The sequence below is a fragment of the Saimiri boliviensis genome, chromosome 5, assembly GCF_048565385.1.
Source record: "Saimiri boliviensis isolate mSaiBol1 chromosome 5, mSaiBol1.pri, whole genome shotgun sequence".
Classification (NCBI taxonomy): domain Eukaryota; kingdom Metazoa; phylum Chordata; class Mammalia; order Primates; family Cebidae; genus Saimiri; species Saimiri boliviensis.
The window spans coordinates 82,927,480-82,955,448 of NC_133453.1; the positions used below are offsets into that span (position 1 = coordinate 82,927,480).

General features: G+C 38.8%; 1 protein-coding gene across 4 annotated transcripts in view; it reads right to left on the reverse strand.

The window, feature by feature from the left end:
• The window catches only part of GPD2 (glycerol-3-phosphate dehydrogenase 2), a 154,495-nt gene that overhangs the window by 87,249 nt on the left and 39,277 nt on the right, over window positions 1–27,969 (reverse strand). For all 4 annotated transcript variants that reach the window (XM_003921966.4, XM_074399666.1, XM_003921965.4 and 1 more), the window contains exons 2-3: window positions 23,269–23,378; window positions 3,015–3,186 (exon numbers count right to left, since the gene is read on the reverse strand). In XM_003921966.4, coding sequence (XP_003922015.1) covers window positions 3,015–3,186; window positions 23,269–23,370 — 274 coding nt within the window. In that variant the 5' untranslated portion in view covers window positions 23,371–23,378. The remainder of the gene's footprint in view (window positions 1–3,014; window positions 3,187–23,268; window positions 23,379–27,969) is intronic.

The following is a 27,969-nucleotide window of genomic DNA, read 5'->3' on the forward strand; positions in this document are numbered from 1 at the left end:
CTTAAATATACACACACACAAAAAAAAAAAAAGAAGAAGAAGAAGAAAGAAAAGAAAAAGGAAAAAAAAAAAACCCTTGAAACATGCTGTCTCCCTTCTTTATATCCTACCACACCATCAAGTTACCTCCTTTCTATTTCCTTTTTCTCCACCTCTCTTGAAAGCTAATGCTCAGGACTTCAGTATAGTCTATCCATTCCCCATCACCAAACCTTAAGGCCTATCTCCAAGTGGTGTATTCAATAAAGCCCAAAGGCTTTCTCATAGCACAACAGACCCAGCCCTGCCTTTTCATTGATCTCATGGTCTCTCATATATAGCCTCAATCAAATTACAACACACGCTGTCTCCCACACACACTGACTCCATCGTGTTCCTCCTGCACATTTTCTCAGACTGGACACTTTGAGCAAGCAATGTTTGCCTATTAAAATGTTACCTATGCCAAATAGCATAAGAAAACTCCCACTCTATGTAATATGACTACCCTCATCTTTCAGTGTCCATAATGGCCTTGGGCCTTTTCAAGGGCCACATTCACACATTCTCTATCACGTAATCTGGTCTGTGCAAACAAGCACGATAGAACTGTGGGCACCCCTAACAGCACCACCTCTATCAATCATCTTTGTACACTCATGCAGCATATTCCCATGCATACAGCAGGCACTCAGCATGTATTTATAAAACCAAAATAAAAAGGATGACTATATTTTAGTACATAGCATGAAAATACTTGGCTATACCAAGAAATATACTTTCCTGAATCCTACTTGGGAAATGATTCTCTTTGATATAGAAGATCATCATCTAGTAAATCCTAATTCCTAGGAAGGGTAGTCCCAAATAAGACCTCCCATTATGTTGGGAATGTGTCCCCTCTTTCCACCTTCTTTCCCGGGTCTCCAGGGAGAAAAAATTGAATCCAAGTTATTTTGAGAAAACTATTCTCAAGATAACTGTTCTTGAAAACTACTGAATAGTTGGAAAGCCATTCTCAAACTGTTCTTCCAATAGTCCTTGGTATATCAAGGTTAATCTGGCTCAAATCATATTTCATGGTAGGAGACAGAAAATTTTATAAAAATTAGGGTCAGCTTTGTAATAGATTAGACGTCCTGTGCCTATATTTTCAACTTGCCATTATTTAGTATTGACAGAAAGGATTTAGGCTGTGAGGTCTGCATGGACCAAAACCTGAATTTGAGTCCTGTGAAATAACAGTAATCTAGGGTACATGTATGTGTGTGTGTGTGTGTGTGTGTGTGTGTGTGTGTGTGTGTGTGTGTAGACCTCATTAAATTCATTTAATTTCCGAAGAGTAGATTCCACCAGGTACATAAAGTAACTAAATCTAGAATGGCTGTAGTAGTAATGTAATTGATCTGAGAAGAATTATTCCATCTAATAAATCATTCCCATGGAGTTTTAAAATATAATAAATATTGAACTTTATATAGAAACCAAAATAATGCACAGTCAAAATTCCTTGCAGCAGTATCCTACTCAATTCGAGACATCTGAGGATACCACAATGGAGTCCTTCTCCAGGACAGTTGGCTCTGAAAGTCTTTTACATTCATGTTAGTAATAACAGCTACAATACTATCTGTAATTTACTAAGCTCCTACTCTGTGGGACAAACACTGTTCTAAGTCTCTTCATGATTAGCACACATAATGCTCACAACGGTCATTCAGAGAAGGTATTTTTTTCCTCAATTGAAAGACAAGGAACCTGAGACAAATTAAGTGCTTTGCCCCTCACCCCCCAATACACATCATCTGTTAAAGAAGTTAAGCCAGAATAAGTACCCAGATTTCCCTGGCTCCAAACTCCAACACTAATACCCACAGGCAAAACAAACATGGTATTTTATTAAGTACAATATATTCAAGAGCATTGGTGTTCTAAATTAAAATTTCTTTCATTACATGTCACATTTCCATTTTCATGTCTTTCCACTAACAGAACGACTGAGACAGAACTATAGGTTAGCAATATTTTCCATTATTTATTCATATAAACTAAAGTTTTCCAAACTGTAATCCTTATTTCACTGGAAGATACGATTTTAAGAGACACATGAGGCTGGGCGCGGTGGCTCAAGCCTGTAATCCCAGCACTTTGGGAGGCCGAGGTGGTGGCTCACCAGGTCAAGAGATCAAGACCATCCTGGTCAACAGGGTGAAACCCTGTCTCTACTAAAAATACAAAAAATTGGCTGGGCATGATGGCGCGTGCCTGTAATCCCAGCTACTCAGGAGGCTGAGGCAGGAGAATTGCCTGAACCCAGGAGATGGAGGTTGCAGTGAGCCGAGATTGCACCATTGCACTCCAGCCTGGGTAGCAAAAGTGAAACTGAGTCTCAAAAAAAAAAAAAAAAGAGACACATAAACAAAGATAATTATTTTAAGAAATTACTTCATTTTAACAAATTTTTTCTACTATTGACTGATATGTGATTTCAAGTGATATAAAAATGTTTTTATTGTATATAAGTATAAATATGTACTTTAAAAGAAGAACATCAAATTAATAAATTCATAAGAATATAAAATTTTCTTTTTAAATAAATTCATTGAAGTGAAATGAGTTATATTTCATTTTAAAGTTGTGCAGTGCCTGTATTTCAAAAACTGTGAAGGTGCCTCATTAAAGATGGAAAATTTGGAAAGACAAACAGAAATGTGACCTCACTATTACAGAGTGCATATTGTGTATTTATACTGGGGAGAAAGGACGAAGTGTTATCCACATCAAGACTTACCTCTGAGCTGAACAATGATCACACACAGACACATGGCAGGGAACAACACGCACTAGGGCCTTTGGGGTAGGACAGGGGGTGGGAGAGCATCAGGATAAATAGTTAATACATGCGGGGGCTTAATACCTAGGTGATGGGTTGACAGATGCAGCAAACCACCACGGCACACATTTAACTATGTAACAAACCTGCACATCCTGCATATGTACCCTGGAACTTAAAATTAAAAAGAAAAATGACTTACCTCTGGTGACAGCATCTAGCGCACAGCCACTTCCTGTTGCTCCTCCTCCAATAACAAGGATATCAAATTCAGATGTATTTTGTAAAGTCAGGAGTTGAGCTTCTCTGGAAGGAGGCTCCCTGTTAACTGGTTCAGAAATGCAGTCTGCAGCTTTAACATAGGCCAGGTTCATCTGATGTAAAAGCAAATCATTTTCAGTTGTCCATTTGGAATGTCAATTCAACAAATTTTACAATATGATAAAAGGAAATTTGTAATGAAAATAAGGAATGTAAGAGCTAGAGAGAGTCCACGGTCCATAGAGGGTTATAGGACCAACTGCCTTGGGGGAAAACAATCTTTAAATTTCTCAGTCTGTTTCTTTTCATAAATCACAACTATGTAGCCACAGGACACCTGGTTTCAGAGTCAATATCTCAGCTGCTTATTTTAGCTTCATAGATAGCCAAGTTTAATTATTCACAACACTGTATAGCAATTCTCAAATACCTTATCTAAGGCAATTTATAGGGGAACATAAGGAGATGTTTTACCCAGTACTAGCAATTCATTCAGATAACATTTTAAAGTGGTGAAAGAGTAAAAAGAACTTCATGCCTTTCTGTAGTTTTTTAAAAGTATACGGTCTTTATTCCTCAGTTCTCCTGACAAAAATATATTCTAGAGTTGGGGGTATATAAGTTTAAGTCAGTACAATTAAAAAGAGTTTATTTAACAGAAGGTACTAAACAATCAGCTATGTTTAATGTGAATTATATTTTTTGGAAAATTTAGTCAGACTTCCATATTAAATATTTTAATATAAAACTATAGATTTTATATATTAATGTATAAATTTATATGTTCTGAAAATATAAATATACTACTACACTTTGTTGGGCTTTGTTTTGTTTTGTTTTGTTTTTGATACAGGGCTTCAGTCTGTTGCCCAGCCTGGGGTGCAGTGACACTATCACAGCTTACTGAAACCTCAACCTCCCCAGGCTCAGGTGGTCCTGCCACCTCAGCCTACAGAGTAGCTGGGACAAAGGTGTGCGCCACCTGTTTTTTTGCAGAGGTGGAGTTTCACCATGTTGCCCAGCCTGGTCTCAAACTCCTGGAATGAAGCGATCCACCTGCCTCTCAGCCTTCCAAAGTGCTGAAATTATAAGCATGAGCCACTGCACCCAGCCCATTATTACAGTTTTTATAAAACTTCAACAATAATAGTCCTCCTAAAAAATAATGACCTTCCACATTTCTAATTTTTTAAAGAATGTAGCTTATCATCCTAAATCAAAAATGATATTGGACTTTAAAAATAAGTCGTTGCCAGAAGGCAGAATGTGGTCTGTTTTTTTCCAAAATTTGCTCATACTAGGTTTGTTCACTATAGCAAACAGTACTGGGCAACACTGCTCTCTTAGTATTCCACAGATACGTGACTTCCATTTTCTTTTCTTCAAATCACAGCATCACTGCAATCCGACGGTGGTGTTTTTCCTATTCTGCTGCAGGAACCCCATATGAAACTCTAAGCCAGGCGTCCCCGAACTTTTTACATAGGGGGCCAGTTCACTGTCCCTCAGAGGGTTGGAGGGCCGCCACATACTGTGCTCCTCTCACTGACCACCAATGAAAGAGGTGCCCCTTCCTGAAGTGCGGCGGGGGGCCGGATAAATGGCCTCAGGGGGCCGCATGCGGCCCGCGGGCCGGGCCGTAGTTTGGGGACGCCTGCTCTAAGCCAACAGGCCAAAGTTTGTGCAAGAGGTGGTAATCTCAGGTGTTACCAAGAGCTTATTCTAATCACCCAAAATAAGTGATTTTTTAAAAATTCATTCAAATAAGATAAACCAACTTACAGCTGCATTTAATTATCAGGCCTATTGGATTTCTATGAAAATAAACCCAGAAGCCACTGGGTACACTGAAAGAAACCTGGATTAGGGTCAGAGGGTCCCAGCCTGGGTTTTAGCACTCAGTTGCCAGAAATGTTAACTGTTAATTCATTATCTCTGGTTTATTCACTTGTAAAATTGTGATTAAAAAACCCTGTGATTTCTCCTCGTATCTCTGGATTATCCTCAGTCTGAATGGAATAATAATCTGAAAGTCATTGGTAAGTGACAAAGTAACCACCAGAGTTGCTGCTGTTATTACTCTCTTGAATAATTTGATCTTTTAGTAGCATATAATTAGGAACTTTCAAAACGTGTTTTACTAAGTTTCATAAAAACAGATTATTATCAGGCTACAGATTCTGATATCAAACCACAAAATCTTCTTTTTCATAGAACTTCTTTTAATTATCTATTAATAACCACATTCCCATTTTTACCTCTATATATGTTTAGTTTGTTAACTAAATAAATGTAACCAGTAGGTACTACAGGGAACATAACATATTTCAATTTTGGTCTTTGCCTTCCGTCATCTAATGAAAAGAAAAAAAATATACACACACACACACACACACACTACACACACACTACACACACATACTATGCATACACACACACACATATACATATATATAACAAGTACATAGAAAGAATAAATGCCAAACTACAGGGGGAAAAACACCAGGCTATGACCACTCAGACGAGGGAGGGAGAGTCTTTCATTTGAGGGTTTGTTGCGCCATGACAGATGGGTAGGACTTGGACATGAGACTGACAAGTGACTAAACCGCCAGAGCGTTTTCACACATCAAAAAAATTGCTGACATTTTCTGCTTGGTAAGTTTTCGAGAAATACTTGAGAAATAAGTTTAAAGACCATATTATGATATAGTTCATTAGAACTTGGTAACACTAAAAGCCCCCTATTCTATGCTAACTGTGAACATTCATCTTGACTGAGCTTCCCCTTCATCAAGTTTGTTAGATCTGAAAGGCATCACTAGTGTGTGCGGATCTCATTCCATTGACAACACTGTTTCTCCTATATTCACCCCCTTCTTTGTCCTTCTCATCAGCAAGCTCTAACCTATCTCAGACTTAACAATAATAAACACCTCTTACATACATCTCCAACAATTATTCTAAAAATTCCTGAGAGACCTGTAAATCTTGGTTTTCTACTGCCTTAATCCTTACTCCTTACTCCTTAATCTGAATTTTCATATACACCCAACCACTACCAACAACCACAAAACTGACTAAATACCAACTATGCTACCAAATCCAATAAATGCACAATTGATTGTTCACTCACCTGGGTATCTTGGGGACAACTCACTCTCTCACCTCTTTGAACCACTCTCGCTTAGCTTACTTTGTATGTCACTCTACTGCCCAAAATTAAACACCAGATTTCCTCTTAGGTCAATCCAATTCACTCTCCTCAGATCACTAAGAACTCAACAGAGAGAGAGAGAGAAAGAGAATATCTTATGTACCCCTTATCATCAAATATCCTTTATAACACAATAATTTCTAATTACTGCCTACTTGGGACCTCCATCTGGATGTCCTACATAAATCTCAAAATTGGTCTAATTACTTTATCTCCTCAAACCTTTTTCTCTGTCAATGTTCCTCATCTCAGTAAGGGTGTCATTATACATGTAGTTGCCTATGCCAGAAATGTGGAATCATCCTTGACAGCTTCCACTCTCTTAAGTCCTGTATCTGGCTAATCACGAAGTTTATCAATTGTGTCTTTTAAAAAATTTCCACATCTAGTCACTTCATCTCCACTGCTACCTCTCAAATCAAGGTATCTTCCCTCTCCCCTGTACTAACATGATATTCTCCCAAAAGCCTTCACACATTTACCCAGCCTCCTTCCATATTATTTTCTACACTACAACTGGAGTGATCATTTAAAAACCCAAACAATATCATTTCTGTGTATAAAACCCTTCAAGAGCTTCCAACTGAATATATCTCTACTACTCAGGTTTCTAAGAGTCTTCATGGCCTTTTACAATGGCTAAAATTTAAAAAAAAAAAAAAAAAGCAAGGTGCAATGGCTCACTCCTATAATCCCAGCACTTTAGGAGACTGAGGTAGGGGAATCACCTGAGATCAAAAGTTCAAGACCAGCCTGGCCCATGTGGTAAAACCTCATCGCTACTAAAAATACAAAAATTAGCTGGGTATGGTGGCACATGCCTGTAGGCAGCCACATCCAATCGTTTCTGTGTTGTCCATGACTGTAATAGCACAGCTGAATTAGTTGCAACAGAGACTGTGTGGCCTGCAAGCCTAAAACATTTACTCAGGAGGCTGAGACAGAAAAATTGCTTGAACCCAGGAGAAGGAGGCTGCAGTGAGCAGAGTTCATGCCACTGCACTCCAGCCTAGGTGACAGAGCCAGACTCTGTCTCAAAAAAAAAAAAAAAAAAAAAAAAGCAGTAAGGCAATACCAAGTGCTGGTGATGATGCAACACAACTGAAACTCTCTTACACTCCTTATAGAAATGCAAAATTATACTACTATTTTGGAAAACAGTTCAGGAGTGTCTCTCTCTCTCTCTCTCTCTCTCTCTCTCTTTTTTTTTTTTTTTTGGAGACAGAGTCTCACTCTGTCACCTAGGCTGGAGTGCAGCAGTGCCCTCTCAGCTCACTGCAACCCCTGCCACCTGGGTTCAAGAGATTTTCCTGCCTCAGCCTCCTGAGTAGCTGGGTTTACAGGTGCATGCCACCACACTGAACTACTTTTTGTAGTTTTAGTACAGATTGGGTTTCACCATCCTGACCAGGCTGGTGTTGAACTCCTGACCTCATGATCCATCCACCTCAGCCTCTCAAAGTGCTGGGGTTACAGGTGGGTACCACTGCGCCTGGCCAGGAGTGTCACGTAAAGGTAAACACAAACCACACAGCCCAGCAATCCCTCTCCTACATGGCTATCTAAAAGAAATGAAAATCTGTGTTCACATAGAAGCCTGCAGGCAAATATTTACAATGGCTTTATTCATAATTGTCCTAAACTGGGAAAATTAAAAAAAACTAAACATCCTTCACCTGGTGAGTGACTGATTAAACTGTGACACATCTATGCAATGGAATAATAAACGGAAATAAAAGAGAACAAACTACTGCTACACAGCAACACGAATGAACCTCAAACGCAATATGCTAAATCAGGGGTCAGCAAATTATGGTCTTCAGCCTAAATCTGGCTGCTGCTGCCTGTTGTTGTATACAAAGTGTCACTGGAAGACAGCCATATCCAATCATTTCTGTGTTGTCTATGACTGTAACAGCAGAGCTGCAACAGAGACTGTATGGTCTGCAAGTCTAAAACCTTTACTCTGGCTCTTTACAGAAAAGTCTCCTAATCCCTGCACTAAGCAAGGGAAGCCAGATTCAGAAATCTATATACTATGTGATTCCAGTGCTTCTGTTTATGCCATGTTCTGTGTAAGCAAAGTACAGAGTCTAAAAACAGATGAGTGGTTGCCAGGGTCTGGGGATGGGGGTAGAAGGACTGACTACAAAGGGCATGAAAAAATGGTGAGGATGATAGGAATGTTCCACAGCTTGATCATGGTGCTCATTACGTAACTGTACGTACTTATCAAAACTTACAGAATTGTAAATTATAAAGGGTAAATTTTACTGTGCTTCATACTAGAACTTATACCTCAACACACTTGACTTCAAAAAAATAATAAGTGAATTATGTAAAGAGCATTTATGTGTCAGACACTATTTTAAGGGTTTTGCTTTTTTCTACTCCTTTAATCTTCACAATGACTACAGGAGTTCGGTATTACTATGCTCTTCATTTTACAGAACTATATGAGACATAGAGAAGTGAAGCAGTTGGTCCGTGTACACAGCTGGCTCACGGTAGAGCTGAAAACTGAACTTGGCCTAGCAAGAGACTAAGTGTTACACTACGACACCATTCTGATACCAAACATAATTTGAGAAAAAATTTTAAAAGCAAACTAAATAGTCATCATAGAGTGAGATATGGCCAGCTGCCAAAATCTAGAAAGTAGTTTGTTTGTTATAATTTTGTTTTAAAGGTTTTACTGAACAGTTCCTCAAAAAAAAAAAAAAAATTGTTTTAATATACAGCACTATTAAGGGTAATTTATTTACTTTCTGGCACTACTTTTAAAATAACATTTTATTTTTGTATACTTTTTTCATAAAAGCTGGAAAGTGTTGCAACTGAGAAGCTAAGTACCATGTTTATTTTAGAGGCAGTAAACACAGCCTAAGGCCTTACTTATAATTATGACAGGAAAAAGACTCATTTTGGCTTCATATGGTTTTGAGTCACAAAAACACATCTGCACTCTACCTTTCCTAGAATATGCTGATTGAGGGGAAATAAAAAGGAGAAAAGCAGCAAGAATAAAGCAGGTAACAACATGCTTTAAGACAAGAGGGCATGGGGTTCCAAATCTTCCTAGATCTGCGGTCCCTCTGTTCACCCTCCTTTCTCGGACAGTTTGATGACACGGGAATTTTGGAAATAGATTTCATTGATGGATTGATCCAGAAGTTCTAGGAGAAGCCTTGGAATGGGCACAGGCCCTATATTACGTGGGAGACCAAAACCCTGTGTCAGGCAGAGGGGGTTGAGGGAGGGAAGGGGAGGCGAGGGGAAAGGGGGAAAGAGAGAAAGGAAGGAGGGAGGGAGGGAGGGAGGGAGGGAGGGAGGGAGGGAGGGAGGGAAGGAGGGAGGGAGGGAGGGACCGTAAAGCCCTATGTTCTGAGGAAACCCTGGGCCAACCATCATATTCCTCGAACTTATTTATCCAATCAATATTTTGTGGAGGCCTTCAAGGATTCTATAGCCCAGGGAACAAAACAAAAAGATAAAGAAGCAATTATAACATTGTTTAAAAGTGGATATACCAATAGAGAAAAGGCTATGAAAGCCACAGGGGGCAGCTCTTACCCAGACCTGAGAAGGCTTCTTGGAACATGTAGCTAAATGAAGCAGACAGAAAGTAATTGGCATTAGCTGGGTGGCAAAAACCAGGAAAGGAAGTGGAAAGAGCATGTGCTAAAACCAGAAGTCACACTAGAATGGTTTTCTCTGCTTAGCACACTGCTTTCTTAAAGACCAAATCATACCTCCAATATTTTTAAATTGCTGTATTTCACATATAAATCAGAGTTTCTATCTGAGATAAATTTGCTAAAACTGAGTCGCAGCTGCCATCCTTGGACAGGACTTGTGCGCTCTTGTCAGTCCAGGATTCCTGCTCACGGGCTTCACGCTTGACCCTCATCACTCTTTCCCCTGTAGGCACAAGAGTTCACCAACCTTGGCTTAAAGACAGAACAACTCCAGCTCTGTCAAATTCAGGATCAATTCCCTAATTCAGCCACTGAAACCAGAAGAGAGGAGAGCGCAACACACAAAACAAACTGCCTTTTGCCTAGCATAAATCCAACCACAGCTCCCAAACAATTTTTATCTTGGTGGAATTGGAGAACATCTAATATTTAATATTACTTTGATGTTATTTTTATTATATTTGACTATGGGGAAGTAGATGTTTTTTTCAACTTGTAAACCAATTTTCATCTATAGTTTAGAAAGATAAAATTCTTTCAGCATTCTGATAGCAAACATGCAGATTTTGTCAAGAGACTCACATGAAAACCTACATAGAACTGAAAGCTAAGTTCACAATTTTTGATAGTTTACATTCCAGAGAATGTTCACCCTGAAGAAGATTCAGAATGAGATCAGTTTTACTGTGTCTGTGCATCATTAGACTTGCAAATTAAAAAAAAAAAAATCCTAGACATTTGCAACTTCGGGTGAGACCAAAAACAAGATCTAATAATTAGTGTCTATTTCTGAAAGAAGTGCATATTTAAAGACCACAGGCAATTAACAACCAGGTTGTCCTGTAATCATGTACAGTAATAATTGGAGTATAAAGTAGGGTCTCATGCAAATCACCTCAGCCTGCAACCATCACTCTCTCCCATAATATATGATTTGATCAATGGAATCATTAGATTTAAGGGAAACTGCTTCCCGCTTTTTGTCACTAAAAAAGACTAACCATATTTATATATTCCTAAAAGGAAAATGTACAAGCATCTCCTCACAGTGAATCTTAAGATGTTTTAATGGCCTTTATTCACTTCCTGAATCACTTTGTGATTCTAAAAACTGACATTTTTTCTTGCACTTACTTGAGAGTAAGCAACATTTCTCAGTGTAAACGTATTCGGTGAGCAATTCATGATCACTTCGTAGAGTTGCCAATGGGTACACTGTCATCTCCACTGGAGTCCACAAAAGAGAAAACAAGAGGAGCCCATCCTTCTGGGGTGGGGCTGAGAATGAAGGTCTAGTCTTTAAGTGACTGTGATTCCTTGAGAAATCACACAGAAGTTCTTTCAATAGCAATTAGAAAATATACAAACACTTAAATTATCAAACTTTTTATAGCTAAAAAGTGAGGAAAACCCCTTGGCTCTGTCTGAATATATGTACTTCAAATAAGTTAACAACATAATTGACTACATGAGCTGAGATTTTGGAGATAGGTTTTATTGGTTTTCAAATAAATATCTTTAAAACAGAGAATATGTGCTTGCTCTTCAACTCTAACAACTCACTGAAAGTCAGAGGGCCTGGAGAGTAAGCCTGAGGTTGGGGTAGATAGGGAAAAAGAAAAAGAACCATTAGTTGCCTAGAAGCTGCCAGCTCACACCCCTAATGTTAGCTCCTTAGGTGTCACACACACACTTCCCACAGGAAGGAGGAATCTTTTGACCAGTGAGGAAACCTGTAGTTATCCTGTGAGCAAGTAATTCAGAGAATCAAAATTTGATCCCCGATTTGACTCCAAATCTCATGGCCTCAGCTCTGCCAGGTCATCTTTGCCTATATATGTGGGTCACTTGGGCCTCTAGATCTGACAGCCTTTCTGGCATCTGCAATGCAGAACTGTTGATGGCAGTCAGTGAGATCAGAAGCCCTAGGATCACATTGATCACATTGGTCAGTTAAGCTGTCACCCAGAATTCTATGTAATAGCACTTTTTTCTTTTTCTTTCTTTCTTTTTTTTTTTTTTTTTTTTTTTTTGAGACAGAGTCTCACCCTGTTGCCCAGGCTGGAGGGCAGTGGCGCGATCTCAGCACACTAAAATCTCCACCTCCCAGGTCTGAGTGATCCTCCTGCCTCAGCCTCCCCAGTAGCTGGGACTATAGGTGCCCGTCACCACATCTGGCTAATTTTTGTATTTTTTGTAGAGGCGGGGTTTCACCATGTTGGCCAAGCTGGTCTCAAGCTCCTGACCTCAGGTGATCTATCCTTTTTGTCATTCCAAAGTTCTGGGATTACAGGCATGAGCCACTGCATCTGGCCACACAGCATTTTTTTCTTAGTAATCTGCCTAAAGCATCTGGAGGTAGAGCCAGAAGCAAAAGAGGGCTCACTCTTTCCCCATCCCTCTCAGGTGAATAAAATGATGCCCAACTGAGCCAACCAGGCAGTTCCAAGCTTTATAATCTAGATGGCCTTCAGCTACACTTTAACCTTATGTTCAAAATATGTTTTGGTCAAATTTGTGATGCATACTCATCATTTTTCTGTTACTTATTTCATCAAATATAATTTTTCTAGTTGGTACTCACTATTGTATAATTAGTTTTCATAAATTCTTTGTTGAAATCACAAATTACAAAATAAAATTGGAATTGCCTAACTTCTATTTAAGTCCTCTATTTCTAAAACCACCTAGAAGATGCTTTCCTAGCATAAACATAATTAAACTATTAAGCTGAAGGATGAGGATTGGGGAGAGGGAAGCTAAAGGACTCTCCCCAAAGCATTTATAGAAAGTTTCCTCCATCTACAATATCCGTAAAAAGTTTTTAAAGAGGCCTTAAAATGAATAAATAGTTGAAAATGAAATGCAAAGTCAAATCAAAATGAATGTCAATGTTGCTCAGTTAGCAACAGCCTAGCAGCTCACCAGCTGTCAACGTTAATCATAGCTCAGTCGTTGACTCACTGAGTGACCTATAGAAGTACAGTTAACCTCACTGATTTTGTATGCCAGCAACAAAATAGCATCACAAACTCCTCGAAGGCCTGATGTGAGTTATAACTCAAAGATATTGCTATGGCCCCACTTTGGGGGCTAAGTGTTAAATAAAAACCAAAATTATAAGGAAGATGATAGGATGCTCTTCAGAGAACATTTCCAGCTCTGTCTGCATAATTTTAGTGCTTTGATGAAACATGTCTCTGAAAAAACAGTTAACCATATAGAGTAGTTAAGAATAGTTTCAACTGGCCTTATCTAAAATACAGATTATTCAGAATCCTCATCAAGCTTTAGATATCAGACACATTCCCACAAATTTAGCTATATTTCTAAGAGAAAAACAGTTCTTCCAGGAATCCATGCACAGGATTCTAAATAAGAGAGGCAAATGAATGATACAGTCTTTGGCATAACCCTAACAATAAAATTCTCATCAAAAGAAATATAGCTCATTTGTCAACTAGATTAGAAACTAAATTCAAGACACATATGTAACAGCTAAATGCTTGACAAAACTTTTTCTCTTCTTCCAGAGAACACTCCTGTACAGTAAACTGGAAATGATCCAGTGGGGTGAGACCCCTATAGCATGGCAGACCCACCAGAATAAAGAGACACAGGTCCTTGGGTAATTTCAGAAAAAGGTCCCCCACCTATCCACATTGAACTGTAATGTGAGCAAGAAATAAAGTTGCATTGTGATAAGCCACTGAGCTCTGAGGATTGTTTATTACACCAATTAGCTTACTTCAACTAATACACAAGTATGAGATGTGCTTAGTTTTACAACCCAAGATTTACAACTCCCCTACATTGCACACAGTCCATACGCAATAGTGAACGGGCTATGGATGGATGAGGCATCATCATTTACAAAAACAAAAATTAGGAAATAAATCCATACAGACAACACCTCAAAAGGAAAGATCATCAAATCCAAGCCCTAGAAAGCCAAGGTGCAAAGACATTTCTACCTTCACATTTGATATAACACTGATGGCTCCTTAAGCAAATGGGTAGCATCAAGAGGCTTATGACTCAGCCATGAGCTCCTTCTTCCACCATCAAAAATGGCCACTTTAGTTGATTTTAACATTTAGGTGGGAACTATAGTGATAGATATCCTATGAAGAATGTATTCACAATAGCCAAGATATGAAAACAACTTAAATTCCACTCATCAACATTTGGATGAATACGGAAAAGTAGTATATACATAAAATGGTATATTATTCAGCCTTAAAGAAGAAGAAGGAAATCCTGACATTCCTGACAACGTGCCTTGGAGGACATTATGCTAAGTGAAATAAGCCAGACACCAAAAGACAAATATTGTGTGATGTCACTTATAGGTGGGAGGTAAAATAGTCAAAGTCATAGAAGCAGAGAGTAAAACAGTGGTAAGCAGGGGGTGGGCGGGCAGATGTTGGGCAAAGGGTACAGAGTTTCAGTTACGCTCAAGAAAATATTTTTTTTTTTTTTTTTTTTTTTTGAGATGTAGTCTCGCTGTGTTGCCCAGGCTGGAGTGCAGTGGTGCGAATTTGGCTCACTGCAACCTCTGCCTCTCGGGTTCAAGCAATTCTCCCGCCTCAGCCTCCCAAGTAGCTGTAATTATAGGCATCCACCACCATGCTCCACTAATTTTTGTATTTTTAGTAGGGATGGGGGTTCACCATGTTGGCCAGGCTGATTTCAAACTCCTGACTTCAAGTGATCCACCTGCCTCGGCTTCCCAAAGTGTTGGAATTACAGGCATGAGGCACCACGCCTGGCTGTCAAGAAAAGAATTTTTTAAAAGCAACATTATTCTGCCATCAACAGGTAAGAGGGAAAAACAATAATAAAAACTATATGAGAACATTCATTTTTACAGCACTCCCTAAGGTTTTTTAAAAGAGAAAGACTGCGGCTGGGCACAGTGGCTCACACCTGTAATCCCAGCACTTTCAGAGGACGAGGTGGGCAGATCACCTGAAGTCAGGTGTTCAAGACCTGCCTGGCCAATACAGTGACACCTCTCTATTAAAAAAATACAAAAGTTAGCCGAGTGTGGTGGCGGGCACCTGTAATCTCAGCTACTTGGGAGGTTGAGGCAGAGGGAAGTGCTTGAACCTGGGAGGTAGACGCTGCAGTGTGCTGAGATCATGCCAGCTGCACTCCAGGCTGGGTGACAGAGCAAGACTCCATCTCAAAAAAAAGGAATGGGAAAGACCGCAAACAAACTTATGCAAAATGCCTCTGGAGATGGAATATTATTTACTAAGGGAGAACAAGCAAGCAAGTCTAGTAGCCTGAATTGACTTACAAAATTAAAAGAAAAAAAAAAAAAAGGAAGAAAAGGAAAGCAAATGTATCGTATGATAGTTTCAGCTACATACACGTTCAGGAAGAGTTACACTGATTTGAAACCTACAGATCCTCCTTAGTTCAAGAACCTGAATAATGTTTCTAATTGAGGTTAGATTTCTTTTTTTCTTTCTGAGTCTCATTCTGTCACCAGGCCAGAGTGCAGTGGCACGATCTTGACTCACTACAACCTCTGCCTCCCAAGTTCAAGCAATTCTCCTGCCTCAGCCTCCTGAGTAGCTGGGACTATAGGCACTCGGCACCATGCCCAGCTAATTTTTGTATTTTTAGTAGAGATGGGGTTTCACCATATTGGCCAGGCTGATCTTGAACTCCTGACCTCATGATCCACCAGACTCAACCTCCCAAATTGCTGAGATTACAGGTAGGAGCCACCATGCCCAGCCAAGGTTAAATTCTTGAAGATGTAAAGGGTCTTCAAAAGATAAACAAATTGTTATATTCAAATAAAGAAACTGCTAAGAAGCAATGCTTAAGTGGAATTTCTGTAATTTAAATTGTTTCTTTATTTTCTTTTTTCCTGCAGATGCCACAAGATTAAATTGTTTCTTAACTGACATCACGTCTTAGATACACTATGCTTATAATTTTCATTTCTCTTCAATCAATCAATACTCATTTGAACTTCAAGTTTCTCTAACTTCTACAAGTTTATCTGTCTAGTCATCAATATAAGCAAAAATGTGCCAACCAAAAATTCAGCTTTTTTTTTTTTTTTTTTTTTTTTTGAGACGCAGTCTTATTCTGTCACCAGGTCGGTGTGCAGTGGTGTGATCTTGACTCACTGTGACCTCTGCCTCCTGGGTTCAAGCAATTCCCCTGCCTCAGCCTCCTGAGTGGCTGGGACTACAGGCGCCCACCACCACACCCAGCTAATTTGTGTATTTTTAGTAGAGATGGGGTTTCACCACATTGGCCAGGCTGGTCTCGAACTCCTGATCTTATGATCTGCCCACCTCAGCCTCCCAAAGTGCTGGGATTACAGGCATGAGCCACCGTGCTCAGCCTCAGCTATTTTTTAAATATCTTTTATTATAGCTTTCTTATTATGCCTGACAAGGCTAGGTCTAATTTCAAATGTTCATATCCTACCTCAGGGGAAGGGGAAGAAGTATAGCAGATACTAAAGAAAGACCCGCTATTGCCAGGTACTGAGATCACTGATTTGTATGTATTGACTTACCTGGCAGAAAAAAAAAGCCTGTGAGTAAAGTGACATTATCTTTACTGTATGAAAAAATCGGAATTCTGGTAATTTTTATGACCTACACACAACAAGTTCACCAAAACCCAGCCATACTCATGTAACAGACACATTCAGGAAGCTAAATGTTGCTTTATTTGGGGTCTATTCAAATAAATCCTAAAGCAGATCTTATTTTGACTAGAGTTGATCATTCTTTTTTTTGCTTTTTGTCCCATCTTATCTTTTGTTACTGACTTTAAAACCTTTGAGTCATTGGTACTACTAATCAAAAAGCACTGCTTTATTAGAAACCCTTACAAATAAGGTATGGAGAGGGAGAGACCGAAATTACAAGTTAAAACAATGTTTTCAAAATCCCTGCTGATTTTAATTATCCATGCATCACTTTGCCTCTCATTAGCATAAATATTTTTCTTCCTGGATTTTGCTGACACTAACAAAGGTAGTATAGGCTTACCTGTATTTCAACTCACCTAACACATCACTGTTGTGAGAGTTGTTTTGTTTTGCTTTGTTTTTCATAATAATACATATACAGAGTGAACTGCAGTATTTCCTACGTAAGCCACTCAAAGGCACAAAGAATTGATGTCTCTTACAAAGTGAGAGGCTATTTTGCAAATCTGTCATCAAATAGCTATTACTATATCACATCCTCTAACATCACTGACTTTGGGAAAGAAGAAATAAGTTTAACTGCATTCCATTTCAAGCTAAAATGAAAATTCAGATTTATATCCCACCAAAAGTTAAGAGCTTTTTTCCCTAATATTGCCTGTTTTTAAAAAATGTTTCACCACAGAATCCTGATAAATGGAAATCTCAGAAGGGGCAACATTTTTTGAAAGCTTCCTATGTTCCGGGAACTCTCCCAGGCTTTTTAGCAAACCTATGCAGAAATTATCACTTTTATCCTTATTTTACAGAAGGTAGGAAATGAGGCTGAGAGAATTTAAGAAAATCATCCAGAGTCACTTAGCTATTAAGACATAGAACTAGCTGTTCACAATAGACAAGATATGAAATCAACCTAAATGTCCATCAACAGTTGACAGGATAAAGAAAATGTGGTGTATATACACATAATGGAATATTATTCAGTCATTAAAAGGAATGAAATAGCCCGGGCATGATGGCTCACGTCTGTGATCCCTGAACTTTGGGAGGCCGAGGTGGGTGAGCTTGAGCTCAGGAGCTCAAGACCAGCCTGAGCAACACGGCGAGCCCCATCGCTATTTAAAAAAAAAAAAAAAAAAAAAAAAAGACTGAAATCCTGTCATTTGCAACAACATGATGAGCCTGGAGGACATTATGTTAAGTGAAATATGTCAGGCACAGAAAGATAAATACTGCATGTTCTCACTCACATCTAGGAGCTAAAATAAATTGAACTCACAGAAATAGAGAGTAGCAATGTAGGTGTTAAAAGCTGGAAATGGGAGAGGACGGGGTAGACACGAAGAGGTTGGTGAATGCACACAAAGTTACAGCTAGATGGAATAAGTTCTAGGGCCTCGTAACACTATAGGCTGAATATGGTTAACAATCATTTAGTGTTATTTTCAAACAGCTAAAAGTGAGGATTTTTAATGTTCACAATACAAAGAAATGATCAATGTTCGAGGTGATGGATATGCTAATTACCCTGATTTGATCATTACACATTGTATATATGCACAGAAATATTCTGCATTTCATAAATATGTACAATTATGACATGTTGAATAAAAATAAAGGGATAAACATGTAAATAAATAAAGGTAAGGAAGCATACCCCAAAAAAGAAAAGTACTGCTAGGTGTTGGATGCAGGCAGTCTGCAGAGACTGCTCTAAAGATCACACTCTTGGTCTTTTTGTTCTGTTGGTGATGAAAGGCATCAGTGAGAATTTCTCACTTCCCTGATTCTAAGAAGATCATTCCTCTCATTAAAAAGAGATCTTGGGAGGAATGATCTTTTTAGAATCCGGGCGCCTGTAATCCCAGCTACTTGGGAAGCTGAGGCAGGAGAATCGCTTGAACTCGGGTGGTGGAGATTGCAATGAGCTGAGATCACACCACTGCACTCCAGCCTGGGCAACAAATGCGAAACTCTGTCTCAAAAAAAAAAAAAAAAGAGATCTTGATTTCCATGTTCTGAAGCCCACTTCCCTGCCTATTTATGGTGCAGGGGTGGGGTGTGGGGGTGGCAAAAAAAATTTCACATCCGGGCTTTGAGAAAGCTCTCAGTGGTTCTCAGGTTTTCACCTCAGCTCACAAAGCCACCACACCTTCAGACCAGGTCATGGAAGGAACGTAGAATGTGTTATGTGAGAAAGACCACCCTTCTGACCCAATAGATTTTTGTCATATCAACCACATAACTGGGGTTAAAAAAAAATGCCCACATCATCACATCAACTTTTCCAGTGAGGACCTGGAAGGTATGAAATAAATGTTAATTTTAAAAAAAAAGTTTTAAACAGTGCCATTGAACTATAACGAAAAGAAAAAAGACTAGGGTAGCCCTATGTTCAATCCCTGTACTCTTTCACACCCTATTCTTGTTTCATTCTCCCTGGCCACTCCCATCCAGGCCTTCCCATCTTCCTGAAGACTCCTCATGCAGCTCTGACTTTAATGCTCTCTACTTCCGTGGCTCAAGGTTTACTTGTTTACAAGTACTCCATGGCCCCTCTTCCTAATTTAAATTTATCTCTTCATCTATTCCATTCTCCCACCAGCCTGGACATAGAAAAAGGAGGCTCCTCTATGAAGTGCTACTTCCCTTTCACTAGACTTTAGACTGGATAAGAAGACCTCCAAGTTTCATCCAACTAAAAGTTTATTATTAAACCAACCTATACTAAACAGTGAATGGCAATTAACTTGCTCTAAAAAGTCTCCACACCACCACAGAGGTGTCTGCTTGTTCCATCCACAGTGGGGTTGGTTTCATTGAATGGTAAAATGCTTATCTCCCAGTACTCAGACCCTTGTTCCTTGGCATATGGCTGGTCTGGGGAGAGAAAAACTCAAGCTGCCTTTGTGGAAACTGTCACGTGCTATGGGTGGAAAAGAAAGAAAGGAAGACAAGGAAATGAAGAAGCCGCTCTAAGACCACCCTAAAAGCCCTCAGATGCAGAACTGAAGGCCTCGAATGTAGATATTATCTGTGGCCACAAACTTCTTTCCCTGCAGGTGGACACGAGCAAAAGAAGTCAGCCAACCTTCATCTCCTTTCCTCATCAACCTCCTTGTTGGAATTGAAGATTTAGGCCACCCACCTCCAAAAGAATAATAATAATGATAATAATCACCCTCTCCTTAGGTTATAATGACCCTCACTGTCCTCTATCTCTTCTAAATCTGACCTGTTTCCCTTAGAAAATAAAAATAATAAACATCTAGAATTCACTTGGCTCAACAACGGGCACTGTTCATCATTCATAAACATAAGTAACAGCAGTGTTAACAATATGCTTGTAGGAAGAAAAGCTATACTATGAAGTAAAGTGAGACAAAAGCATAACTGCTACCACCTCTAACCCCTAACCTGCTCCCAGAAACACCAGTCTCCACGGACGCCTCTATTCTCCCACCTACAGTGGCTCTGATTCAAGCAATTGCATTAAAGGTAAGTGAAATCACATCTTACTCCATTTCAATCTGTCTTATGTTTAATTAATTTTTTGAAGTATATACAATCGTTGTCCTTGCAAGTATAAGGTAATTTTTTAAAGTATATACTATAGTTTCCTTTGCAAGTATAAGGTAATTTAACTACAGAACTGATTCAAAGGTTTTCAAGAGCTGACCTGGCATCTAAACACTTACAGCACTGTCTCATCACCAAACATGTTTTAACAATGTACCAACTTTTACATTCAATCCATTTGTATTTAGAATATAGCCCCTGCCTGTATTTTAGGAAAGAAGCTTTGCCCTGGGAACCCCAGAAACTTTGTCCTGGGAGTACCAAATGGGCACATACTGGGGCCAAGAAGACAGAGCATGGAAGAACATAGCAAAATGTGCCAAAACCAAAGTCAGTGGTGGCTGTCTAGGACCTCAGGATCTTGGGGTCTCAAAACTAACTTATTCTCACTAAAAGGCAGTTTATCAGTTGGGATCTTCTTAGAAAACTAGAATAAATATAAAAATATAGTAGGTAAACAACCTGTAACAAGCCAATACTTGAAGCATCACTCTGCAGAAAAATGGAGCATACCTAGTCACATTTAAGGCCTCAGCTTCTACAAACAAAAATGTAGCCAATTAATGTGTCTCAAAGGGAAGACTTTTCTTGACTACTGAAGTCAGAAAAACTCTCCCCCTAGAATGGTTCTGATGGGCAGATATTTTCTGAGAGAGGACAGCTGAGTTAATGGAGGCCTGTGGTCATTTTATGTCAATGGCTGGAATAGGTTGTTTCCTCTTCTCATGCTTGCTTTTATTTTTTATTTATTTTTGCCGGTACCTATGGCTACATCACATCTGCTAACCCCCATAAATACATGCTAATGGCAGTATCTTAAAGGGACAGGAATCGGCATAAAAGAAACAAACACAGTTGGATTTCTTATGCAACTCACTGATTGCATATGCCTGTAGGAATTTTTTTCAACACAACTTATCAAGTTAAAATTATAAATGACTTCAAGCTGCTAGTATCCATTTCATTTGGCTATTAGGGTAATCAGGACGTCTAACTTTGGAACGATAAAATGATAAAATGTCCCAGGAATCAACAGGTCTTCATTTTGCCTTGATTTTACTGAATAAAATCCACCTGTAACTTGACTGCTTGGGGGCAAAATCTCTTCTATTTATTCTATTTGGTAAGTTCAATTATTAGAGAGAAATCAAACCAAAAAAATAGATGAAACAGTATTACCTAGGTACAAATATAAACTGTGAAGTAGAATATGCTTACTGTGGTTAAAAGACATAAACCATGTATAAATTTAGCAACAACTCATCATATTAGATATCGTGACCTTTGGCACTGGCATTTTTCAGTATCGTTTCAGATAGCACCAGTAAAGATGGCAGAAGTAATCTAATCCCTTAATGCCCATGTCCCAAACAGAAGTGCACTTCTGATATAGCCTCAGCAGAAGCAACATCTTTTCACACTAAGGTAATCTTTTAAAAGAAACAGTACATCAAGCATGATCAATGGATGAGGAAGAGTTTCAATACCAAGTCAGTGAACGAATAATACTATTGTATGCATCAAAACTCCACAATGAACCTGATAAATATGTCTAATGTTTATGTGTCAGTTAAAAAAAAAACCTACAACATACATTCATTGAGAGTGATGTCTTCACAGTTCAGAATGCAAAAGAAAGACTAACATTAATCAAAAGACTATTTTATATCACCCATCTTTAGCAGGAATCACATAAAATTGGCTCGTTGGGTTTTTTAATGATAAGCCAGCATGCTAATTCTTCCTAATATGTGTTTGTATTTATTTATTTTACAGATTGATTGATTGAGGCAGGGTCTCACTTTGTCACCCAGGCTGAAGTGCAGTGGCACAATCTAAGCTCACTGCAGCCTCCACCTTCCAGGCTCAAGCAATCCTCCTACCTCAGCCTCCAGAGTAGCTGAGACTACAGGTGTATACCACCATGACCAACTTTTTTATTTTTTATTTTTGTAAGTAACTTTTTTATTTTTGTAGAGAAAGGGTTTCACCATATTGCCCAGGCTAGTCTCCAACTGCCTTGGCCTCCCAAAGTACTGGGATTACAGGTTTGAGCCAGTGAACCTGCCCTAATATGTGTTTTTAAAGTGATCCTCATTCAGGACATGGAATTGCAAGCAATTTGCCTGACTTCACCACCTTGCACCACAAAGAAACAGAAACAAGAAGTATAAGACAAACCATGGCTTAAAGGCAACCACAAAACTGCATAAAATGAATCACTCAGTTACAAATGGTTTGCAAAATTCCTTCACCTTCATCTTTGAAAAAGAAATACACTACACAGCCGGTATCATAAAATGTCCTAATGACATGGGAGAGGGGGAACAAGAGACTGATAGTAATTCATAAGGTGGCCGCCAGCCTTTCAGGCCTGAAAAGAACAAAGCCATTCAGCAAAGTTATTTCCTGGCATCAATTTGAACTATGGGAAGTCACAGTTATAATGCAAAGAAAAAAAAAAGAAAAGAAACTGAACACTTAAAAATATTTGGAAACTTCATATCAACCTCATTTTCAAGGCCTTCTTCCATTAAAATTTTTATGTGATACAAAGTAATACTTCATAAGTAACTAAACCTTGAAGAAATAAAACCAGGATTCAGCTGGGCCTTTTCTTTGCCATTTCCTTTCTCAGCTGCCTGCCTTCTAATAAGACAAACTTTTGGCAGGAACATAGAAGGTATCCAGACATGTCGATGAATTAGACGAGGAAAGTCTAAATGAAGAAACCCTGGCACTCATAAATGAAGCAGTCTTTTAAAAACCAAAGAGCCAAAACAGAGGCTAAATAATGCTTCCTGAAAAAGAAATTCACTTTTTAAAAAAGGAGATACACACGGTTCTCCAGGATCATTAAGGCAATGTTCTAAATTAGTATCTTTCAGATCAAACTGAGAAACTTCGCAAGTAATTTCTAAACAAAACCGTTAGTGCACACACTTCCCATAGACAGTTCTTTAGCAGATTTAGGTTGCATACTGTAATCAACACAAGTACAGTTACTTACTTGTTTCCTTCTGTAATGAGCAAACTGAGAAAGTCCTAAAACAGTTGCAAGAGCACCTCCTCCAACAAGAATCGTCCCTTTCACTGCCTTTTGAAATGCCATTTCTTAGCCTACAAAGAAAAAAAAAAGAAACAAAAACAAGTTAATTGGGATGGTTATCGCATAACTATCCCAATAATAAAAAGACACTGTGTAAATTATGAAACTATGTTAAACTAGAAAAGAAAACATAAAATAAGGAAATTACTAACATACCAATGCATATACTGCAACTCAAAAGAAATAGCCAAAAAAGTCTAGACAAGGGGAGTGATTATGTAAAAGTGACTTTCTGATCTGACAGGAATTAAAGAAAGAAAAGCAAATGAAGAGACAACTGAGGATATTTAAACAGTATAAAGTCAAGAGAACTGTGAAAAGAAATGTCACTGGGTATTTGACAAAACTGCATGCTATACTTGCAAATTTGTTCCAAACCTAATCCTCTCCTCAAGGAGAACCAGTAGAACCAGACAATAAACATCAGACTGCTTCAGGTTCTTTGGCCAGTGTTTAATTCAAATTGCGGTACAACTCCCTTCCCAAATTTTTCCCTTTCTAATGAAGTTTTCACTAGAACCAAAAGCCAGCACAGTTATATTTCTGTCATTGAGTCGACGAGGCACAGTGCCTCACACTTGTAATCCTAGAACTGTGGGAGGCTGTGGTGGCAGGTGCCTGTAATTCCAGCTATGCAGGAGGCTGGGGCAGGAGAATCACTTGAACCTGAGACATGGAAGTTGCAGTAAGCTGAGATCATACTGGGCGACAGAACTAGACTTCATCTCAAAAAAAAAAAAAAAAAAGAGTATACTTTACAGATAAGAAGTCAGAGAATACCATGCCTTAAAGCTTTCACAAACTGACCAATCTAACCCGCTATAATTCCTTTCATTAGGGGAATTTAACAAAAAGAAAAAAGTTTTCTTCTGGCCAGAGTTGCATGACACCAAAATTTTAAGAGAAAACCCTCCAGATCAAGCACTCACTGTATATTTGTGGCTCATTGTATTTATATTGTTTTCTCTCTTTTTTTAAGACACAGAGTCTGGCTCTGTCACCCAGGCCGGAGTGTGGTGGCTCAACTATCACCAACTGTAAACTCAAACTCCTGGACAAGCGATTCTCCTAAGTAGCTGATACTACCAGTGCATGCCACCATGCATGACTAATCTTTCTTTCTTTCTTTTCTTTCTTCCTTTATTTTTTTTCCTGGAGAGACAAGGTCTTGCTGTGTTGCCCAAGCAATCTCCTTCCTTGGCTTCCCAAAGTGCTAAGATTACAAACATGAGCCACGACTTCATTGAATATTTCTAAAGTTCTGCATCGTCTTAGCTCTTACCTTTCCTCTCACTTGTTTTCCACAACTGGACTGATAATGAAATTTTCTAAAGTTTTGTTGAGGACTTAAAAATTATTCTTTAACTTTCTCAGAAACCAAAAAGATTGCATAAAAATGAAAATTCCACCAAAAATCCTTTTTTCCACTTTAACTCTGTTAAATGTAAAAAGATAACCCTGTGCGATCAACTAAAAAATTTCTAGGGTTGAGTAATTTGACCTGCCTAAGACTTTCCTTTCACAAAAGCAGGAAAACAGGGAAGCCACTACCCTATCTCCTTGTACAGATCGACCTCTGGCCTGTCTGCACAACACACCTTACATTCTACTGATATCTCACAACTCAAGAAGGTAATTTATTATAAAGGTAGTTTTAACTTAGGATACTAAAAAAACCAGTGTCTCAACAAAAATTATAATACAGTTAAATATTTGAGTTCATACTGAATAAACTGTATCTATTACCATATTATCCTAAAGAATTGTAATACAGTTGATAATTATCATTCTATAGAAAACTCATTTTGGAATACTATAAAATACTGAAATTTGGTGGCATTTAAAAAATTTTTTTCTTCTGATCTCATTCTGACAAACTCCTAAATTCTAAAACTTGTCTTTTTAATTAAGATTCTTCCCAGGATTGGAGTCCACAAGTTTGAGGTTGCAGTGACCTACAATTGTGCCACTGCATTCCAGCCTGGGAGACAGAACAAGATCCTGCCTCCAAAAAAATTTTTAGCCTGGGTGCAGTGGCGCACACCTGTAATCCCAGCACTTTGGGAGGCTGAGGCAGGCAGATCACCTGAAATCAGGAGTCCGAAACCAGCCTGTCCAACATGGTGAAACCCCGTCTCTACTAAAAATACCAAAAACTAGCCAGGCATAGTGGCGGGCACCTGTAATCCCAGCTACTCAGGAGGCTGAGGCAGGAGAATGGCTTGAATCCAGGAGACGGAGGTTACAGTGAGCTGGGATCGCACCAGTGCACTCCAGCATGGACAACAAGAGTGAAACTTCCTCAAAAAAATTAAAGATTCTTACCAGGAAAATATTTCACAAGCATGTACTCGGCTCCTGGAGGTCTCTTCTTTACCATCCCTTTGCTATACCAACCATCTTCTCTTTCCCAAATTATGCAGGATAGTTAGTATATGCTAGATAGAGGCCTCCATTCATCATTCCATTAACCCTAGGCAAAACCTTATATCCTAGGTTGCTGGGATAGCAAACACTGTAACTTAGCAGGTACCCATTTATCATAGCTCACTATCACCAATCAAGGTACTGCTGTAAACATTCACATGGGTGCCTATCACACAACAATGGAAGTCCTAGCAGCCAAGAGATAGCATGCTGTCTCAAGACTAACTGGGTTCCTCTGACAATTGGACACAGAATAAAGTCCTAGTTCTATTTACCTTAAACAATGCACATGCCTAACTCACAGACAGCAGCATGGTGGTCCCTTGGATGTAAGTGTTATGACTGATTGACTTATCACTGCTTCTGTCTTGTTGATAATGTCATTGCTGACCTCACAAAGGATACCACACATGGCCAACTGAGGGATGTTATATATAACACAGTCAATGAAAATGTTTCACTGTCAGAAGTGTCCATTCAGCCAGTTAAGTTTGAGGCCAGTATTTCCAAATGTGTGGGTCCCTATGTTCCCTGCCTACCTTACAGTATTATTTTAATTTGATTTGTCTGAGACCAAAACTTACAAAGGAGGAGATTTTCATGCATTTTCCCAATGAGCCATTTAATACTATCAAAAAACTACATTCTCATATCATCTTGCAGACTTAGCAATAATATCGACTATAATCAATAGTTTTCCTTTTTCAATAATTTCATAAAATAAAATATGCTTGGGGCTCATTACTTCTACTGTAATCAAATCCTTCTGTATGGTCATCTGGCTAACTCAAAGGCAAGAATCAGTTTCACCTTGCTTTCCTAAGATTATCATTCCGATTGTTGTTATTGTTATGAATGGTACAATATCACTGCCATTTATTACTTACTTGGTAACAGGTACGGTGCTTTTAAGTATTTATATATACCAGCTCATTTCACCTTCACAACATCTAATTTCATAAGAGGGGTAGTGGTAGTTCAGAGGAAATAGGAGATTTCCCCAAGTCACTGCCTAGTAAGTGAGAAAACATGACTGAGTTTACGTTCTTAACCCCTGGGTGGTTCTGCCCTGCCTTTGGTCTCAAAAGGCAACTTCTCCCCAAAAGCTATACCATATTTTGTTGTTACTCCCAAAAGAAAGCCCTATTCTCAAACAATCACCCAAAACATTCAGTCCCTTGGCATTTGGGTTAATCTCTAAGACAATGAAGAAGTCTCTAGCAGAATATCTACTAATAATCTTCTGCCAGGTAATGTAAGAACTTTGTTTTAGGGTCAGGTGTGGTGGCTCATGACTGTAATCCCGGCACTTTGGGAGGCTGAGCCAGGTGGATCATTTCAGGTCAGGAGTTCGACACCAGCCTGGCCAACATGCTGAAACCTTGTCTCTACTAAAAACACAAAAATTAGCTGCGCAATAGTGGCACATGCCTATAATCCCAGCAACTTGGAGCCTGAGACAAGAGAAGCCCTGGAGCCTGGGAGGCAGAGGCTGCAGTGAGCCGAGATGGTGCCACTGTACTCCAGTCTGGGCAACAGAGTGAGAACTTGCCTCAAAAAATAAAAAAAAAAAGAATGTTGCTCTAATGCTGAAAGAAATTTAGAACTATATAAATATAAATCCTGCTGTGGACAACATGTACCCATTTACCATTGTAAGGAGAAACGTTTTCATATTGATTACAAAGAAAAAAATATTATTTCCTTCTAAGTAACAGCTTTACTAGGAAACTAGCAAAGAAGGGGACCAAAAATATACACAAATCTTTACTAACTCCTGCAATAAAAGTTCAAGAAAGCCAGAGGGGGAAAATATTAAAAAATAGAATTAGCTTATTTATTACAGCTTCACATCCATGTTATAGCCTTTTAATTAAATCACATATGTGCTGACTCAGGACTGGCTGCTGCACTGACAACAAACCAGAGCTAACTCTATTTCTTGCAAGGAGAACACCAGTTCAGTTGGCAAAACCTAAACAAATGGTGCTCACCTGAATATACCTGTGAGTTTATCAACTAACTGCCCACGAGGAATATATCATCTTTGTGTAGGATTAAATATCAAAATGTGCCTTGGATCTCTGAACTCTGTCTTATAACTAGTTGTGCTATACTGAGTGTTATAAATAGAAAAAAAAAAAAGGCAACATGCTCTATTATTTTAATGTTGCA